This window comes from Barbus barbus (assembly GCF_936440315.1).
Source record: "Barbus barbus genome assembly, chromosome: 30".
Taxonomy (NCBI): Eukaryota; Metazoa; Chordata; class Actinopteri; order Cypriniformes; family Cyprinidae; genus Barbus; species Barbus barbus.
Genome location: NC_136758.1, coordinates 13,104,938 through 13,127,270, shown reverse-complemented (window position 1 = coordinate 13,127,270; position 22,333 = coordinate 13,104,938). Strand labels below are relative to the sequence as shown.

The 22,333-nt window shown below is 37.0% G+C and overlaps 1 protein-coding gene across 1 annotated transcript; it reads left to right on the top strand.

The window, feature by feature from the left end:
• Positions 1-8,601: 8,601 nt before the first annotated feature.
• LOC306850501 (14-3-3 protein zeta/delta-like) lies at positions 8,602-22,333 on the top strand. Its single transcript, XM_079386160.1, has 6 exons — positions 8,602-8,847; positions 10,082-10,473; positions 15,915-16,038; positions 20,132-20,295; positions 20,393-20,488; positions 20,925-22,333. Exons 2-6 carry the CDS (start codon positions 10,180-10,182, stop codon positions 20,982-20,984), a joined length of 738 nt encoding a protein of 245 aa, XP_079242286.1. The 5' UTR covers positions 8,602-8,847; positions 10,082-10,179; the 3' UTR covers positions 20,985-22,333.

Below are 22,333 nucleotides of genomic sequence, written 5' to 3'. Positions count from 1 at the left end.
CGGATTGACACCTCGCTGACCCATTCACGGACGCGCTTACTGTCCCGGGTTATAACAGCTCCTGCGATTGAAGGAGAGAGACGAGGGAGGGCTATTCTTACTCGGAAGAGACGATTCTGCTGGAAATAGATGGCGTTTCAAAGCTGGAATACGAATTATAATCGATATTTATTGGAAAATGGACGCTATCGATAACTATAACTCGAATCGCTTATGTAAACAAAGGAGGATCTATCGTGTTTTCCCCTATTTTTTCGTTGTTTTGGATTAAAAAGTGGATGCATTTTGAAGAGTGGACCCTTCTCTTGAAATGTATGCTGGTGTGTCTTGGAATAGTCTGAGCTGACCAGCGCTATTGGCGATCAAACGTGAGTACTGCGGTTCGCTTTGTTCATTTTAAATGGCCGGTCTTTCAGCATTTCTGTTAACCCTTTCCTCTCTGGTGTATTGATTTCAAAAACAAGCTCACATCGTTAATCTTGAGTGTTTTAGCTTTCAAATGATATATAGTTAATGATAATTGATTGAATATTGTTCTAAAACAAAGGTAATAAAAAGTCCGACCACGCCCGACCACGCCCTTCCGGCCCGCCCGCGGGCCGATGCGGGTTAACAGGTTAAAACATGATTATTTAAACAAAATACTTTCAAATGTGGAGTGTCACGCAGGGAATTCTGGGAATATCAGTTTACAGTTTTTGACTGTAAATTATACATTGATTTGTTATTTTTACTTCTAAAAACTGTACAATTAACAGCATTTTACTGTAAAATTACATGAAATGTCTGGTTAGATCTTTTACAGTTTTCACCTGTATATAGTACAGGAACTCACTGTTAACATATTAACAGTTTTTTTCAGTAGCGTTTTTACTAAATTTTACAATTAAATTTACGCATTTTTTACAGTGCGTATATATATATATATATATATATATATATATATATATATATATATATATATAAAATTAATTTAGTTATTTTTAAGTCTTTCTGAGGCCCTCTAGTGGGCCCTGGTTACTGATGATTGCTCTAGTCATATTAGTTGCCTATGTTGCTTGCTAACAACAACAACAAAATCACAATGCACTGCTAATAAATAATGGCTATTCTATGGCAGTTCCAGCAGTGGCTAACAGAGTTATGCTAACTAGCAAAACCCTGACCTCAAATTTACAATAGCACAAAAAACAAGTGTTTCTGTGGTGATACAAAAGCACGTCTAATAAACCGAAATGCAGTGTAGAGAAGAGAAGAGAACAATCATCACAGGCTTCAGAAAAGATCATAAGGGGGTGATTAACACATAATGGAGTGTAAAGTTGCTATGATTTCACAGCCACACCTGTTAGCTTCACTCTCGCTACAGTCCGCAGCCATTTGATTTCCAATCAGTGAATGGTTTGGGTGTGCTTGAGTTCTCCTGAGTCACCAGCAGCTTCAGGAGACACACCCTAAATCTACAGTCAGAGCCCTGCATTTCCTCACAGGAAGCAGGCCACTTCACTGTAAAAACACTGTTATTCAGCAATGACTGAGCACATGACTGAAATTTAATAGACTTCAGTAAATTTCAACCACACAGAACACCCTAGCAACTGCATAGCAACACCTTGGCAAGCACCACTATATCAACTGTAAAAAAAAAAGAATGTTTACTATGTTTTTACCATTTGACAATTTACAATTAGTTACTCTGTGCCACAATCAATGAACAAACATTTTGGTTTTGCAAACAGACTTGAATGTAAATTGTTCTATATTTAGTATTTATGTTCTTAGTTGAAACAGGTTGCTATGAAACCATGAAGTATCTTGCCCTGCAGTTGCTTAGCATTGTTGCTGACACAGCACTACAAAATTCCTCCCAGGAAGACGTTTTTACAGTATGTGTGCTTTACGTAATGCAGTCGTGACCTTTGGCACGAGAGTTTGGAAGAAAGTAAGTATAAAAGAGGAGGTGGGAAGGCTAAGGAGGAAGAGAGAAAGCGAAAAGGGACAAAAGCACTTCGTCCCACACAGCGGAGTTGAGCAGTGAAATCTGCAGCAGCTAGTAGGAGGACACCCACTTCTTACATAACAGCTCTCCACCTCCACGCTGCACAGAGAGCAGAGATTATTGCCTCACAAAAGTTATCTATGCATCCTCCTAACCGCTCCATTGCCCATCTATATCTTCCTCTGCTAACATTAGCTCTATTAATTCAATTGTTTAGAGATGTGATGATCTCTCATCCCAACAAAATGAGTCAGTGGGAAACTCTAACCTTTCTGAACCCCACAGATGGGTAAATGCCTATGGAAGCCCATTTCCACCACTGAGTACAAAATGAAAAAAGGGTTAATTGTGACTTTTTAATCTCACAAGGAGCTTGACTGACAGGCAATCTGACCAATCATAACATCGAATCCTCTATTTTGTCCGACAAACAAACCAGTGGATTCAAATTTGAAAAATGGTGTGACGTCTTTCTGTGAGGCGCCACGTAGGATTTAAATCAAACTTCGCTTATCAATACATACATAAAACACGTGCATATACACCTAGAAATTACTCACATATACATGTATACTATTGGATGTTCAATATATATATATATGAAATACACATGCACACTAATATGAAATCCATACCAATATATATTATATTAGTAATGAATGCATATACACTACAGTATGCTTTGACAGTCAAGGATTACAATGATACCATATACAACAACATAAACTTTTCAGGTGAAGCGTTAATGGTGAAATTTTGAAGAGATTAAATACAGAAAGCAAGCAAAGAGCACCCCCTTTAATATAATCACTACAGCTGTCAATCAGTGGCGGCGTGATTGGCTACATTGTTCAGCGTGTACTGGACCGAGTCGACATAGTCTTGGTTACTGGACCCGTAACCTGCCTGTGCTTGTCACCGTCCGGCCCGCACCCTACACATAAATATTATTCCACCCATTACATCAAATATTAGCGATTCACCTGCATGTACTCGCCCGCATTCAGGACTCTGGCTTTCCCCTTGTGGACAACGTAATAGACAACTCTGGCCCCAGAGAGTCATTTTACATGAAATTTGTTTGAAATTTCATTCTGCATCTTCTGAGATTTCGTTGTAAACCTTCTCATAAAGTCACTAAATTAACCATTAAATGTTCACCTGATTGCATTGCAGTCTGCGTGTGATGTTAGATCGTTGTTGAGAGAGAACAAGAATGTTTTGGAAATACACTTACCTGAGATGATCTTTTTTTATATATATCTCTGAAATATATGACAGTATTCTTGAAAAAAAAATATTTTAATGTATTATTGAATAAAATATTAGTTAATTATCAAAGAAAGAAAAAATGAATAGCCATAATATAGACTTTTGTAAATGCTTTGATACTGTGATGCTCATTGCTGATTTCACCATTAACTCTTCACTTGAACAGTTTATGTTGTTGTATATGGTATCATTGTAATCCTTGACCATCAAATCATAGGGGTAGATATCACCTTTTCTGTGTTATCATGTTTGGTTCAGGAGATTTGACAATACATCATTTGGTTATGGCGGAAAGTAAAATGGTCGCCATGGCAACCACAAGGTGTTTTTAGGATGGCTCCATTTCTGAAAATGTTTAGGGCCGCAAACTATACAAGTGTACCAAATTTCACGCTTTTATGAAAAAGTAAAAAAAAAAATTCACATATCACCTGGACTATTACGTGTAATTAAACGTGTTACGTTCTTATTCTGGACTCATCTGCTTGTCTATTATTAATGTGTTTATTGAGTTTGGTCTTTTAAAAACACTGTTTTAATGCATTAAGTCACGTTAAGCATTTTCAAATGTCCTGCCGGAAGTGCCGCTGCTTCCTTTTACACTGAAATGCCTTCCGTTTACACTGAAAAGTTCAGTAGCCCCTCACTGCAGAACAAAGACCCAGGGGGCGGGGTTGGATCCACATCTAGGAGGTGGAGATGGGTAGGTTTAGGGGTGGGTTTAGGGATCAGGGGATGGAGACGGGTAGGTTTAGGTAAATGTAAGGTAGGAGGAATTGGATCTAGATCCAACCACGCCCCCTGGATCTTGTGTTCTGCAGTGAGGACCATCTTGAAAAGTTCACGCACATCCACATATGAAATCACTTGAAGTTAATCTAGCTGCCTGATCTGTTTATCAGACAGATTCAATGTTATGATTGGTCAGATTGCCTGTCAGTCAAGCTCTTTGCGAAGGGTCAATTGAGAGTTTACATCTTGAAATTCTGAATTTTTTTTCTCAGAACTGCGTGATTTCAAACAAACTAATAATCTGTTTGTGCTTCTTTATCCGTTTCTCATGTCCTTCTCATCTCTGCATCCAGCCATCACTTCAAATGGAGAGGTGATACACATCCATGGAAACAGTACAAAAATATATCTATGATGAGACTGAGCTCTTGGTTGTGACTCAGTCTAGGCAGGTTTGAACAATGCAAAAAATACCACTGAGGCTAATATCACACCTTTAACATCAAGAGAAACTTTCACTAACACACAAGGCTGCAAGAGGATGAAGGTGATGAACGTGTATAGGATGGATGCGAAGAGTGTGAGAGAAGGGACAGAATGAATTGAATGCAAAAAGCATGAAGGAACCATTAAGCCTAAGCCTAAAATAGTGCATGCAAACACACACTGGCACACACATGCCCACATGCATGCATATACACATGTAGTTGTTAGGTTAAGGTCCTGTGAGCATTCTGCACTTAGTGGGTGCATTATTTATAGGGCAGGACTCATGCAAGTATTCTTGCACAGCAACACACAATCTTTAAATGTTATTAGAAATTAAAGAATACATTTGCAGATTTTCACCTTTGTATTGTTACAATGTTGTATGTATTGTATGTATTTTGAGATATTAACTTAAAATTCTTACTTTTGTCTTGCCATTCCAAGTTTTACATCTTGCAATTCTGATTTTATATCTCACAATTCTGACTTTATTTCTCTGAATTCTGAGTTTACGTCTTGCAATGCTGTTTTTTGTTTCCGCTATAGAGTTAAAAATAAAAAAGGTAATTGTGACTTTTTATTTCACTATTCTGACTTTTTTTCCTCACTATTGCAAGTTGGCAATATCTCACAATTTTGACTTCTCAAAATTATTTATCTAAATATTTTGTATCTTGTAATTCAGACTTTATATCTCGCAATTCTGAGAAAAAAAAATCAGAACTGTGAGATAAAAAAGACCCAATTACATTCATACTTTCATTTTTAAATCCCATGGCAGAAACCAGCTTTCATAGTACACTAAACATTTTTTTATTTCAATTGTTTTGGTAACTCTTGAATTCATAAGCTATCATACACTACAACACTATACACTAAAAATAAACAATAACCTTTATTTAAACTAAATTATTTATAAAGATTACTTACATACTGTATATAGACACACATATAACTCATCTAGAATATAGATATATTCAATTTTTTAAATAACAATTAATAGGAAGAAAGTAAAATGGATTAAGAAAGTAAATTTGAACGGGCTGTAACATTAACAAATGACGCAAGAAGAAGAAAAGAAAGGATTTCTTTGTTGCTGTGTTAAAGCTGTGTAGTAGTGGATCCAATGCTACATGCTCACCGACAATGATCACAATGGTGAAATGACAGAAAATTAGAGTGCCAAGGGCCAATTACACCCCCTTCACTCCTACACACTCACACACAGCCATGCAGAGTATGAAATACACCCTTGTCTCATTCAATCAGATTGCCTACACAACTCCCGGAGCCCACCCACCTACGTAACTGCTACATCCCCCCGGTCTCCTCATTTACAGTGAGAAAGCAATAAGGTAATCAGTTCTCCAGGTTTGAGTACTTTCAGCAGGGGCTTTGATGTATCCACAGAGACAAGGTTATTGTATTTTTCATATGGTAATTCGAACAGAATCTAATTGAAGTAAAGATGGATGACTGTGTTGAACCAGTGTAGTTAAACCGATCGTGTCGGTACTGTGCGAAATGGTAGAAATGCAAATGATTTAGTTCGGAGGAAATTTGGACAGTGTGAAGTGCAACACTGACCATGTGAGTCTTTACATGCAGTATAGCTTAATGTTTTTGCTTGGGTGGGCAGATTGTTCGTTTCATGTGGAGCAGCTCTTTTAACACCTCCATAGTTGATACTGCATATGGATCTCTAAGACCACATGCATAAAAAAAAACTGTCTAGATTTAACTGAATAGACCTTCTGCAGGCTCAGAGGACAGTCATCGACCACGTTGTGCTGGTTTTTGAGGGAAGAGTCAGTGCAGACAGAAAAGCGTGTTATCCGTCTGCTCTCTTATTAGCCTTCTGTTTCTATATCCTAGATGAGTGTAGAGTCATGTATCCGTACAAACACAAGCAGTCATTTTCAGGACTTTGTTGTATGTCGGCGAATGTCTTTGTTCCTCTCTGATAGAACACGGACGCCACATATTGATTCCCCTCAGGCGGTGTGACCATAGACACACGACCTGTGAGTCACAGTGACAGCACCATCACTGACAGACTGCTCAATGCTGCTGCTTCATTCACCAACACAGCACATTTCATGTACTTATATAATTACTATTTTTGTTAGCACATAAATGACTCAACAGTGCTGTACTGTATGTCAGCACACTGCCCACAAGGCTTTTGGCGCAGATCAATATTATTACAATTTAAACTAACTCTTTTCTAGATGAATTTATTTTAAAATGTAATTTATTTCTGTGATGGCAGTCTTCTGTGTCACATGATCCTTCAGAAATCATTCTAATTTGCCAATTTGCTGCTCAAGAAACATTTCTTATTTTTAATAATGTTGAAAACATTTTTGCTGCTTAATATTTTTATGGAAGTTGTGGCACACTATCATTTAAAAGTTTGGGATTTGAAAAAAGAAATGTATACTTTTATTCAGCGCAACTGCAATAAATTGTTCAAAATTGAGAGTAAAGACAATAATGTTACAAATAAATGCTGTTCTATGAACAAAATCACAGTTTCCACAAAAATATGAAAGGGATAGCCCCCCCCCCCCCTTCAAATAAAGAAATAAATAAAATTAAAATAAAAATTCTGCCATCATTTATTTACCCGTATGTTATTCCAAACCTGTATGAGTTTCTTTCATCTGTTGAAAACATAGGAAGATATTTTCAAGAATGTTGGTTACTGAATATTATGGAAAACTAAAAATACTATGGAAGTCCATGGCAACCAGCATTCTTCAGAATATATTTTGTGTTCAAGACAAGAAATTCATGAACAACATGGGGCTGAGTAAATGATGACAGAGTATTATTTTCTGGGTGTACTATCCTTTTAAGCAGCAAAAACTGTTGTCAACATTGATAATAATAAGAACAATTAATAACTGAGCACCAATAATAATAGAACACAAATTACTATAATATTAGAATGATTTCTGAAGGATCATGCGACACTGAAGAACACTGAACTATATTTTCATGGGATGTAGGTTGTCTGTGTTAGGACATGACATGACCTGCTGGAGTTAGCACATCACCTTTCAAAGGGGATTAAACAAGCCTTCTCCTCTGTGAGCTGAGCCTGGTCTTTGCCCATGCAGGCTGTGTGTGAGAGGCTGAAATCCTGCTTCTTTCTAAAATAGATGAGCTTCTGGTTTAAAGCCAAGCAGGGTGTGAGTTGTATAATTAGAGCTAAAATTCCCATTTTTCAAATTCCCAAAAATTATACCAACTATGTTTTACTAACTAGTCACTATCTGTGAGTTATTGTGTGTTTAAATGGATGACCATAATTTAACTTGTTCAGACAAAGCTTGGATGTTAAAATTTGTCCTACACTCAGCCCCACCCAGTTACTCAGTCTGATAGTTACCTCACAGGAAATTGACTGTGGAGAGTAAAACATGCTTCAACAAAGTTAAAAGGCCTATTGTCTAATGGGAACTCTCTGGGTTTTAGGCTCTAGGGATGGTCAGGCTAACAATTTTTTTCTGCTATATTTTATTTATTATATTTCTTTCTTTATACAAATATTAAAATATAAAATATTTTTTCAATAAAAATGTGTGTCCTTAATATTTTAATATGAAGTAAACATTTTCTAAAAGCAAAAATGTGCTTGATGCCAATTGTGAATGAAGCCACACTTAAATGGGTAGCGTCCTTGTAAAGATGTCCTTTTAGCATGGTTATAGTTACAATGTGAAACAGCCACTCCTACTTTATTGTTTATGTGTAAGTGTATGTATAATCGTGTTCAGAATACGTTATACCTGAGCTGGGATTACAGCATCTTTTCTTTTCTTAAGAGCTGAACTTTGTACATTTTTGCAAAACCCAAACACATCTCGTATAGACTCAGCCAGCCCTTAAAGGAACCAAAGCAGTTACCTCTGAAATCTGATTAATTAGAGAGATGGTATTTGGGTCTCAGTAGGTAGGCTAGATCTGCTGTTGCTGCATCCCGTTCCCAATCATGATGCTGATGGTGATGCTGGGGATGAGTAGGAGGAGGGGGGATCACCATAGCAATAGTGACGTCATCCCCCTTGCTCTAATTGGAGGAAACCCCGTGGCTACAAGTCAGAGTCTACGGGGCAACCGAACCCGTTCGTATCGGCCCGCCTCCTTTCCCCGCGCTAATCAGCTATTGGATGATCATTTGAAGTATAACGAGTGACAGGAGGCAAGCGCGGCATCTGATTGGCTGACAGGCGGGATTAGCGACGTCCTACAGTAACACTTTCGATTGTCTTTCTCTACTACGTTTTTTTCCTAACCATCCGAGCTCAAAGGCTATCAATCCGGTGGAGTCAACCGTTGATCAAGAGGTGAGATGCAGCCTAATATATTTTAGCTTTAAAGTTATATGTTTATTTATTGTACACGCTTATATTCTTATATACAATTTTTATTGTTTCAATGGACGGCGGAATCGTTATAACCGCGCTGAGAGGCAGGAGGGGCTGCCAAACTGCGTCCATATCGATCAGGAAAAAGGGTTGATTTGCTTATTACAATGTAGTAAACATATATTTACCTTTTATATGGGACGCTTTTATTTTCCGTCTGCGTATTTGTTATATATTTGTTGTCTAAAATAATAAGGAATTGGACAAGACGAGACCCATCGCTGTTAAAGGCGGGTCGTCAGATTGCTACAGTTGCTTTTTTGTAGCTATACTTTGATCTCGATTGAGCTATTTGTCATATAAACTAAAATGTGTTTTAATATATGGTAATGTGCATATCTGACTGCTGAGATGGTCAAATTAACGCTTTGTATAGTAAGCCAGTAAGTTAACCTCATTGCTACGGAAATCAGGCTGGGTTTCATTGATTCATATTGACTCCGTAAGATGATGTTAAACAGTGGGTCCACAGTTTAAAGATATGCACATTTTAGTGAACAGGGCAGGGCTGTACGGATCACACTGACACAGATGTGTTAAGCTGCACACACACACACCCTTGTCCGTGTCTCCAAACCTAGTGACTTACCTACCTAGACAACATCTGTCGGAACGCGTCCAACGTCTTGGAAGGCAACTCGCTAGGTTTTAAGACGAATTTTAAGTATGTGTGAGGAAAATGAAAGTGTAAGATTCACACGGAACGGTGGTAGGGATTTTGAGTCATTTCAGTGATTCGAATCGTTTGAATCATTTACCAAAAAGATTCGTTCACGGATTCGTTCAGTGACTCGTTCTAATAGTTACGCCAGTAGGTGGCGACAAATTTGTCTTTTGATATGGACGATTGATTGAATCATTCTATTAACCAGTTCTGTTCAATAGCGAGATATCCCAGTTTATGACAAGACCTCACTCTTAGAGACCCTCGGAGTTCAAAACATTGATTCCTTCAGTAAATGGTGTTTTTGTTGATGAAAGGCTCCACAACTGTGATAAAATCAGTCTTTGAAGTCATGAAATAGTCACATGCTTCAAAAGGACGAGTCGTCAATGTATGGTAGTGAACAGAATGATTGCTTCACATAAATGATTTGTGACCACTATTCTCTAATCAATATATGGAGCCTGACTGTCATTATCTTCCTCTCAGCCTCTCCAGGGATTAAGCAGCGGTTCATTCCCCTCCATTGATTAGTCGAGTGTCCCATAGACCTAGAAACACTCACAGACTTGAAGAAAAGCAGCAGGATGGACAGAACAGAGCTCATCCAGAAGGCGAAGCTGGCCGAGCAGGCCGAGCGCTATGATGACATGGCGACCTGTATGAAGTCGGTGACCGAAGCTGGGACTGAGTTGTCTAATGAGGAGAGAAACCTGCTATCTGTCGCCTATAAGAATGTGGTGGGTGCCCGGAGGTCTGCCTGGAGGGTCATCTCCAGCATCGAGCAGAAGACCGAAGGAAATGACAAGAAACTGCAGATGGTGAAGGAATACCGGGAGAAAGTGGAGTCTGAACTGCGGGATATCTGCAACGATGTGTTGGTGAGTTTACACATTAATACAATGTAAAAGAATAGTGTGAAGTTTTTAGGTAAAATAATTTGCATTAGCAATGGATGAACAGAAAGAAAGAAAATACCAGTCACAGTTAAGAACACAAATGTCTGGGACAGGGCTACGCAGTTAATCGAAATAAAACCAAAACTGTGATATGGCTTAGTGTGATTTATCATTGAATTAAATAAATACATGACTGTTTTAGAGTGAGGCATGGCACTGTGTTCGTTTACACACAAGCAGCTCATGAGCTGGTGTTTTCAGCAGGAAAAGCTGCTCCGAACACAAACTCATCTCTGCATGTGCTCTCAGTTTGGGTCACTTTTGTGCATTTGGGAACACGATGTGCCATCTTCCAAAATTATGTTTGGCAAGTGCTTGTAAAACTGTTGTGAACAAAAGAGAGGCTTCAAGCGCTTCTGGCTGTCTTTTCCCTAAATAACAGCTTGATGCTTGATGGTTTAATAAAACACCAAAAAGAAAGAAAGAAATAAAATAAATATGATTATGTAACCACATTCTTGGCCATATTGTGCAGCCCTACACAGTAAACCTAAATCACAATTGCAATTGTCATCAGAAAAATCACAATTAAATATTTTCCCCCAAATAGTGCAGCCCTAGTCTGTAGTTATAAATACTAATCCACATCACTATGTAAATGGATGGAATTGGTCTCGGGTTGATTGTCTCGGGCCTTTTTGTTTGTTTAAACGTACAATTTGAATCTGTACATTTCAGTGGTCTTTGCTGAATTAATCAATTTTTTAATATAAGCACAGCTATGATTTTACCATGTTTATATGTATTTATTATATTAGTATGTGTCCAACACGTGTGTGTGTGTTACACATAACATGGTAGAGATTATGTCCTCTTTTCTGATGGAACAGCAGCCCAGTTTTGGCTCTCGCTGGAGACGAGGGTGTCTATATTAAGGGGAGCATGCACAGTCTTGCACAAGAACAGTCACCGTCTCATTATTTTTATATCTAGAATATGTTGTGATGAATCCAATTTGAAACCGTGCAGTTTGTATTTAATAGCTTTATGTAAAGCAAACCTACCCTGATCTAATTGGTATGATGTAAAAAGAGATGTTTCCTGATAGACAGAAGGAAGTGTTTGTTTATATAATCAAATCATAGCCCTGACCGTGATGAGATGATCAAAGTTCAGCAGTGGGTGTGTGTAAAGGTGCATTCAGGTGCAGTTTAGTAACGCTTTCTGAATGCCTGCTGGGTTATAGTGAGCTATGCAGTTCCTCATTCTCAATGCTTGTGCTACTGGTAGAATACTTTAGCCTTATCCACTCAGACACTTTTTGTTTTCACATTATTTGCAATAATGTTTAATGTTGCCTGAAGGAGGTTTGCTCTAAAAATAGATGCGGTTTATTTTCTCACAGAAAGAGCTGCAATGGTAGCATGAAATGGTGGTCTACTACTATTAGACCATGTTTTATGGGTGTTGTATGGACAATTTCTTTATGTATTATTGTAGAACAATATTGTAAAATTCACTAATGTCTTATGTGGTCAACCAATGCGTTTTTTTTTTTACTAGAGGTGATATCTAGGTGGCTTATATATGCATAATAGTAACATCATGTGAGCTATAGACAAAGTTGCCAATGTTAATTATATTAATTTTTTATCAGTATTGGACAAAAATGATCGGTATTGCTTGATATTGGATAGTTCCTCTATTTTTACACATCTAACACGTGTTTTAATCTTTAAACTACTACGAATAATTTAAATGTAATCTTTAGCAAGTCTCAAAGTTATTAACCATTTTTCTTCATGTACATAATGTTATGATGCCTAAATCCAGGTAGCATTTAAAACATTAGATTTTTAGTATTTCTTTTTAATTTATTTAAACTAAATACTAAATAGTATAGAATATTAAAGTGGTGCAGTAACTGAAATACTGATAGAAGACTGAACAGTGACATTGTGATTAACAATTAACAAAATTCTAATAAAAAAAGAGCTATTAACATACATTGGATGTTGATAGTTAGAATATAGATGGGTGGATTTTCATTTCATGCCAACGTCGGCCATTTATTCATTATCTGCCACTACCTGGACTTCCAGAAAGTGCTGCCTGTGGAAATAGAAAGCATTTACAATCAATCACTGTCTTTCTGGTAAGTCAGTGGTGCTGTTAGCAATGGTTTTGCTGTAGCCCAGTCTAAACCCATGTAAGTGCTGAACTGTGTTTGTGCAGTGAGTCATGGCCATTTCTGTGCACAGCTTTAGCGAGAACTCCAGCTTGATTTCCCAGCTCGTCTGTGATGGCTGAGGGTGTGTCTGTGACTCATCTCACTGTTGAATCTGCTCTGGGATCAAGGTTGTTCCACACCCCCACCTGTCCAGACAGTCTGCCACATGCTGCCAACTCTCATACTCTCAGTAGGGAGGACTACACTCACCGAACAAGGGTTTCCTGCATTTATCATTGATTATATTTGTTGAACATCAGGGGAATGCATAAAGACATTCGCCTGTGCGTGTTCATGATCAACAACTAAAAATATTTGGAGTCTGACCATAATTATCTCAAAATTTATTGTATAATGTGGTACAATAATTGCACTTTCACTGAAGCTGGGATGGATTTAGAAACATAAGTTCTCAGAAGGGGTTTTAGCTCCCAGAATGTACAGAAATTACACTTAATCCACACTGAGAAGTGATTTCTCAAAATTCTTCCCTTTTATAGAACCACCACTAAAAATATTACTCTTAAACAAAGATGACTAGTTAACCTCACTTTTTTAACCCAGTCAGTTGTTGGAAGTCTAGTCGACCATCCTTAGAAAAAAAATATTTTTGAACCGTAAAATATACTAAGTCTTTATGTCCAGCAAGCCTCAAAAATCCACTTAAAACCGTAATATTGTGAAAGATAACCATTTAAAATAGGTTTTCTATTTTAATATAGTTTAAAATGTAATTTATTCCTGTGATGACGGAGCTGAATTTTCAACAGCCATTACTCCAGTCTTCAGTGTCACCTGATCCTTCAGAAATCATTCTGATATATTGATTTGATGAAACATTTCTTATTATAACTATTGAAAGTCACAGTTGTGTTGCTTAATATTTTTGTGGAAATCGTGATGTGTTTATTTCAGGATTCTTTGATGAATAGAATGTTCAAAAGAACAAATGAAGTATCTTTTGTGATTATGTAAAAGTCTTACTTTTACTTTGCTGAATAAGTGTTTTAAAAGTTTTTTTTGTTTTGTTTTTTTCCCTCGGCTGTCCCTGAAAATGTAATGCATCCACATAAATTAGGCTTGTCACAAAGATTGTTGACGAGATTTTGGGTTTGGATGCTCAGTTATGTGCTATTTTATGTGCATCTGCTTTTAGTAGCTTCTACATTTTTAGGCCTGAAATGGGATGCTGGAATAGCACTGACCTTGTTTCTCTGGATTGGTCCTCAATGACTGGCATCTCTGTGCTGAGAATCCTTGACAAGTGTGAAGAATTATTTTTTATTATTTTCTATTCAGGCAAGCAAGAAGAAACAGGCCCTCATTCCGGAGAATGTTTCTTATGCTTTTGGTTGTGTTTGTTTTAGGGATGCACGATATTGGAATTCTGCCGATATTCGATATGCCGATATTTTTCAACTCATTTTGGCCGATATCGATGCCGATACCGATATATTTCCTTTTGTTTGGAAACAACACCAAGTCTCTCCTATGCAGAAATTATAAGCAAAATATTATTAATCTTGGTTAGTTTTTAACAAGAACTTATTTATTAGAATTAAATAAAAAAAAGGTTTTTTAACAGTACATTGAAGCTTTGAAAATAAATATAAATCAACTATATCAATCGCTGCATTTTTTCCCCCAGAAAGATGCAGTGTTAACCCTAATATTTTATTTTAAGATTTAACATTTGTAGATGGTCTAAAACAAAAGAGTTGTAAAAATTCTGAAAATCTTTTAGAGCTCATGATTTGTTTAAAAAATAAAATGTTACACATTAATGAATAAATCAGTATATATAAAATGATTTAATTTACAAGTGTCATATTTGTGATTTTTTTTTTTCATGTAAGCTATAGCTTCTGACCATTAAATCAAAACATACTTATTTTATTACATCAATTACTGCTTTATTTAATCAGAAACACAGTCTAAATGTTATTTGTGTAGGCTATTTTACTTTTAATTTAATTAGAAGTAGGCCAACAGCGCCCCTACTATTAAAACTACTTACCGAACGGGCATTAGGACCTGGGGGAGGCTGTCACTGCTGCCCCTGCTTGTGCTATAACGGTTTACTCTATCCCACACCGAACGCGTCATTCTGTACATGCCTTCACACATTAAATGCAGCGATCCAAAACAGTCAATCTATTCATCATAGGATCACAGGCGAGTTAACCCCTTCCCCTTATCGGCAAGACATATCGGCATAATTTTGCATGTCAGGCCGATGCCGATATTTACATTTAAAGTTATTATCGGCCGATTTCGATATCAGTCCGATAATATCGTGCATCCCTAGTTTGTTTGGAAGCTTCTGGTTGCAGTTTGTACTCCTCAAGCCAAAACATTATTTAAAACATTACTTAAAGGGAAATTCTGTCATTTACTCGTTTACTCATTTCGTTCCAAACCTGCATGATTTTTCCTCTGTGGAACACAAACGCAGTTGTTTTGAAAAACTGTACAATGGAAGTCAATTGGCTTTCATCCTAAAGCCAAAAACATGTCATGATCCACAGAATAAAGTCATTCAGGGTGAGTAAATGTTGCCACAATTTTTATTTTTGGGTGAACCATCCCTTTAATCACTGAGAGAGCAATAGATTTGAGCAAACCTCTGCTGATCTGTTTTCTAATGATTTCTCTTGTAACGGTGTTTGTGAGGTTTGTGAAGCAGAATGCTGTGAAGTGTAGGAGGATGGAGAGAATATTAAGCTTTTGATGGTGTATTTTCTGACCTGTTCTTACCATAGCGTGGTAAGGAGTAGGACATACCTTATGATGTTGTGTTGGCGTTTCTGTGGTAATCTGTCTCATCCTTGGTATGGTGGTTAATCTGGTATTTACTCATGCCTTAAAGCTGTTGCTTTCACTGAAAAAGATTACTGCTGAAGCAGTCTTTGACGGGTAGACGGATACAGAGATGGAGCACTTCAACTAGGGGCTAGTCTCTGAGACAGAGATGAAGTTTAATCCTGGACTAAAATGAAGGAGGGAAATCCCTTAAAACTGCTTTGAGTCGGCATGGGAACGGCACTAACAGGAGGATGAGCTGATATTTAACCTGCATTTAAGGTCATTCACCTGGTGGTTTGCATGTTTCATTGTGGCCTAATGAAATGACATGAAAGTGTCTAAATGTGGAGTTTTAAGATTTTCCACTGTATAATTTATTTTTCTACAGGAGCTGCTGAACAAATTTTTAATCCAGAATTCCACAAATCCTGAGAGCAAAGTCTTCTACCTGAAGATGAAGGGCGACTACTACAGATACCTTGCTGAAGTCGCCTCAGGAGACGACAAGAAAGGTAAGAATGCTTGACTGCTGGTTTTCGTAGCATTTCCGTAAAATATAGGACTGGACTTTCCTTGGTATGATGTAACTGGAAACATCTAAATAAGGGGACGTTTGTCTTGTGTCTGAGTATAGGCTGATCATTATCTGCTCAATAGAGAAACTTATTCTCAGCAACAAATATTTGAACTCTTTTTTTTGGAGGGGGGGGGGGGGGGGGGGGCTCATATTAGTAATTTCATTTTTATAGTTTTTGGATGACCTAGTTTTAGTAGTGTTTCTCTTTTGTAGCTTTGTAGGCCTCAACAGTAAGGATTTTATTTTTTTTATTTTTTTTTAAACCTATACAATATTTATAGTAGGCTATTATTTATCATATTAGCAAAATATTTTGTGTATTTATAATATTAATAATAGTATTTATTGTATTTATTTTTTATATTTTTAATTTTATAATATTTATTTAATTTTTTATCATTATTATTAGCAAATTTGTGTAAGTTAAATTTTAAATGTATAATATTTTCATAAAATATTTATATTTATTGTAGTATGTTTATTTATTTATATTAGTGCTGTCAATTGATTAAAAAAAATAATTGCCTGGACTGTGATTAATCACGATTAATCGCAAATTTTAAATATTAGGATTTACCTGTAAATGTGTTGAAATAAAGGAATGCATGACAAACTAGTTTAAGGAAACATAACCTTTCACATCTCTGCCAGGAATGAGACATAACCCTTATTATTCTTTTGTTTTAATTCAGCCATTATCAGCCTTTATACTGACAATAAAACGTTTACCAAGCCACATGGCTTCAATCCCAGTATACATTTACCCAACTATTATCAAAAGTATTTCTAAATAAATACAACAAAACATTTTCTTGCGACCTTACATGAAGTATTATGATAAAATGCCTTATGAAGAAGAATTGGACCTGTTCTGCAGGTGCATTAGAGCTAACATTAGCATCATGCTACATAAGACATTTTATGAGATTAATAATACACTTTTACTCAGAACTCACTTTAAACCACCATCGAGTGTTTGTAATAACTTCCTTTTGCGATCACATGTGTATACACTATGGGCGGCTGCGGTACATTTTAAAAGTAGCCCAAAAAAACCCAACCCACGGCTCTGTAATTTTTCCCGCAACTGTATTTTCAAAATAGCCCAATTGCGTGGGAAAACTGCGACCCTGGCAACACTGGTTCGCTGTACCCTTATCACATATGAGTATACATATCTCTCGTGCTCTCTCTCTCTCTCTCTCTCTCTCTCTCTCTCACACTCTCTATTCAATTCAATATTGCTTTATTGGCATGACTGTAAAAAATACAATATTGCCAAAGCTTGAAATATATATAGAGAAATATAATAACAATGAAAATATCAAAATAATAGAATAAAACCATTATAACTGTTACGGGGCGAACACGACGTGAAACGTGCGGATCCATTTGCGAGGCTTTATTAAAAGACGAGGTCACAAAACAAGCAAGGTTCATACAATGGCAAACAGGAACATCACAGGCAAGACAGAGTAATCTATGGCAAGCGTGGGTCGACGATCGGCAAACAATATCCAATAGGGGCAAGGCAAGAGAGATAATCCAGGCACACAAGCAGCAGTCCAAGAGAGGTGCAAACGGAGTTCAAACGGCAAGGCTAAGGGTTCATCCAGGAAACACGGCCAAGAATCAAAACGCTAGAAAACACAAAAGGCAAGGATACGATAACTGAGTGGCGCCGTTGCGTAGCTATCGCTATGAGAGTGATATGCACTACACAATACTCGGCAGAGAGGAAGAGGAAGTCCATGGTTTAAGTAAGCTGGGCAATCAGTGCAATCAGCTGTGTGTCGTCAGTGCAGTGGATTATGGGAATTGTAGTTTGAGGTGAAGTGCAACAGTAGTGTGGTGCAAGAGTCAATGTGGTGAGCGAGTGATCTCTGATGGTGAGTAAACGGAAGTTCATAGACCAGATTCATGACAATAACAATATAAACTTAAATACACAGTGTAACAAATAAGAACTTGTGTGAACAACACCACAGTGTTTAACATATAAACACACACAGGCTGAGGGTAACTGTGGTAGACAGTAGGGAAACACTCTGAGGTCAGACATAATACACACATTACCCACATTACACACGTTCACCTGCTGTCTCTCAGGCTGTGGCACGTCCACACATATCTCACAGCCAGTGCTGCTGTCTGTCCCTCTCCTAGTATTATCTTTATTTGTTCCTCTTCAGTCATGGCTGTAAAGTTCTTAATGATGTTTGTGTATTTGTTGATGTATATGCCTCTGATTGATTTAAATTGGTAACAGTGAAGTAGGAAGTGTGTCTCTGTCTCGATCTCTCCTGTCTCACAGTGAGCACACACTCTTTGCTCTCTGGGTAACCAGCTCTTTCTGTGTCTGCCGGTCTCGATGGCTAGTCTGTGCTCACTGAGCCTGTACTTGGTCAGGATCTGCCTCTGCTTTGTTTCTTTGACACTCTGGAGATATTCTTCTAAATCATATTTTAATTTTATAGTTCGATAGAGTAGTAATTTACTTTGTGTTTTGGTTTCTTGATCCCAGTGTTCCAGATATATATTTTTAGATTGTTTGATAATTTGGTTTATTTTGATGTTTGGGTGAGAAGCAGTGCTGGTCTGAGACTGGTTAGTGTTAGTAGAGTTAGTCAGGATAGTAAGTCTCAGAACCAGCTGACTGAGTGGACTCTTTTCAGGCTTCAGTTCTTGGGATTGTAGTGCTTTAAAATGTAGTGATTCTGTGGGACTTGATTTTAGATGCATCCAGAATTTGAGCAATCTTTTTTGTATATTTATAATCAATGGGAAACGGCCTAATTCTGCCCTACATGCATTATTGGGTGTTCTCCTTTGTAATTTTAGAATCATTTTGCAGAATTCTGTGTGTAGGGCTTCTGTTGGATGTGTGTCCCATCTAGTGTAGCTCTGATCACTGAGTGGACCCCAAACCTCACTTCCATACAGCGCTATGGGCTGAATTACACTATCAAAGATTTTACACCAAATTGGAAGCGGTATTTCAATATTTTGCTTGAATACATTGATTTAATAAATGTCATAAACTTTACCCCTACACCACTTTGTAAAAGTTTGTACTATAATCCGTCGTGCCAAATAGAATCAAATGCTTTTTTTAAATCGACAAAGCATGCAAATATTTTTCTGTGTTTAGTCTGTTTTACGTGTTTATTGATTAGGGTGTGTAGGGTGTAAATGTGGTCAGTAGTTCTATAATTAGGAAGAAAGCCAACCTGACTAGGACTCAGGACACTGTGTTCGTTAAGGAAGTTTACTATTCTAATGTTTAAAATACTGCTAAATAACTTCCCCAGATTACTGCTCACACAAATGCCTCTGAAATTATTAGGGTCCAATTTGTCTCCACTCTTGTAAATAGGGGTCTCTCTCTCTCTCTCTCTCGGATACTCGCTCTCTCGCTCCGCGTTCGCTTCACTTTTGTCGAGCCCGGCGCCTTATAATCACACAATCCCCGCGTCCCAATGTGCATACTATCCACCCCATCTGTCCTAAATAGTATTGAAAATGACTAATATCACATAGAATTTAGGATGGATAGTGTGCACATTGGGACGCAGGCAATGATTTCCTTCCGCGCTGCGATGACGGCAAAACGTTGGGGTCAAACCTAATCAAACAATTAATTTGCGTAAAAAAAAATATTAACGCATTATAATTCTTAGATTAATCACATGCGTTAACGTTGACAACGTTGAAGACGCAAAATATTACAAATATTACAATAATACACTGACTAATGACTGAACCCATTCAAAATGATTCTCCAGTTTTTCTTGCATTTTTGACATTCTCATTTATGTTAGCAAACTAGATAATGTAACATTTAAATCACAATTTTCAACAACAGTTTAGCAAAAAAATTGCAAGACAAATGCATGTACAACATCAGCATATGTAAGATTTAGTCAAATCAGCACAGGAACTTCACGATGTTATTGAGCGCTTCTTCTACATTTTTGTACCTGATATGAATTGCGAGCCTAATCAAGTATATTATGACTTTTTTACAGCAACCATAGAGAACTCTCAGGATGCTTATCAGAAAGCATTTGATATAAGCAAGACAGACATGCAGCCCACACACCCCATACGTCTGGGTCTGGCCCTCAACTTTTCTGTCTTTTTCTACGAGATCCTTAACTCTCCAGAAAAGGCCTGCGCCCTTGCCAAACAGGTACTTTTAAATGACCACGCTTGCGGTATATATTTAATTTCATGATATATATATAAACTTTTAAGTTTTTTACTAATGTGTTTTTGTACAAATTTAGGCATTTGATGAGGCCATAGCAGAGCTTGATACGCTGAATGAAGAGTCTTACAAAGACAGCACTCTTATCATGCAGCTACTGAGAGACAACCTCACAGTAAGTAATGGCAGAGAAATTTCATTTTCTCACAGGTGATTCAATTTTTGAAGGCAAAGATGACCAGTTATGGTTTGATATATTGGTGTGATGTACCGTTAAAAACGGAGAGATGCAGTTTAAGAGATCAGTCAAGGAGAAAATGGCCATTGTTATCAGTGTTGTTATCAGTGACAAACTATTAGAAAGATTTGTGTTAATTGAAAATAGCTTAGATAAAAAATAAAGAAACTAACTGAAATAAACAACAACATTTCTAACAGAATAAAAAATATTTAGAAATGTGATTAAAGATAGACATTAAATTTATAATGAAAACTGAAAATCTAAAAATAAGGCTAGTTGAAAATATTAATAAAAATTATTATAGTGTATAATTAACACTAAAATAATACCGAATGTGTTCTGACCATGTCATATTTTCCTTTTCCACCAGTTATGGACATCCGACAACGCACCAGATGAGGGCGAAGGAGGCGAGGGAGGAGAGAACTAGACCACACGCTCCTTCAACAAAGAAAATGACCTTTTTACACATCTCCATTCCTTATCACTCCATGCCAGAATTCCTCCAGTAAAGATCAAAACCCATGATTAATGAAGAGCTGTTTATGAAAAAAAATAAAATAATCATTTAGTCTTTTCACAGTGCAGCTTTTGGACAAGAAAAGAAAGATATTTAGGGAGAAACCCTGTTCCTTAGTTTGTTTGTCTTGGCCTTCCATAATGTGCAGTTTCTGCTGTAGAAAAGTATGACTAGTGTCATTTTATACATACATAATCTTAAAGTAATAGTTAATGGATAATAAATGAATGAATAAATTCAAAGTAAGGACATGCATTTCATCACAGGTAAGTCTGAGACTAAAAAGTAATTGCAGGGATATTAAAAGCATTTAGATAACCATATACACCTACTGTATCTTGTACTTTAACACTCTTACCTGTTTCACCTCAGCTCTACCACGGGTTGTGCACTTCCACTGAAACCAGTGGTCAGTCACGCTTTAGATAGTTCAATATGGAAATTTAAAAAAGACACTTGTTGAAATGGCATATGTTTCAAGCTGCATTTCAGATTTTACTTGGAAATATTAGCATCTGCAGTGGTATGTAGTATCTGACGGTCCTCGGTTTATAAACGGTTTAATAATATATTCTGTTTTTCACTTGATTTTGGCCTGTTTAGTGTTCCCTTTGCTTTTATTTGATGGAAATCGAAATCATCCATAGAAATTTTAACCATTTGTAAGATGACTTAGGGCATATTTGATTTGATTTGTTTAGTAATGCTGTGTTAAAAGTGAAACTGTTTGGTTAGCAGTACCCCACTAGCATGCAGACCAATTCTGACACAATCTGTGGCACAGTTTGGTAATATGGTTTTGATGGTCACGTATAAACGACCCACTCTAGAGATTAGTGTCACATAACGCATGTTATGAATGATAGAAAACGAGAACGAGCATCTTGATTTTGACTGCTAGTGGTGAATTTGTGTTGGTGGCAGATAACTTTGCCTGTGTATGTCCAGAACACTGGAATGGGAATCAGTTGCCATATTGCCAATATTAAAAGTTCTGTTCAGTACTTTTCAGTGCATTGTGCACAGGTGTGTGGTTGTCCAGAGAGTGTCATTATAGATTCGACCACTATTATATGTTTTATTTCTCCTTTATGTCTTTTATTCTATTGTGTATGTGATTTAGATTTTTTTTTTTTTCCTCTTTTTTTTTTTTTTATTTCCCATGAATTTTAGTCTCACAAAAGCCTTGTGAAAATGTTTTATGCCCTATGTATGTTATGTAACATGCTTAATTACATTTTATAAACCAATTAACTGTC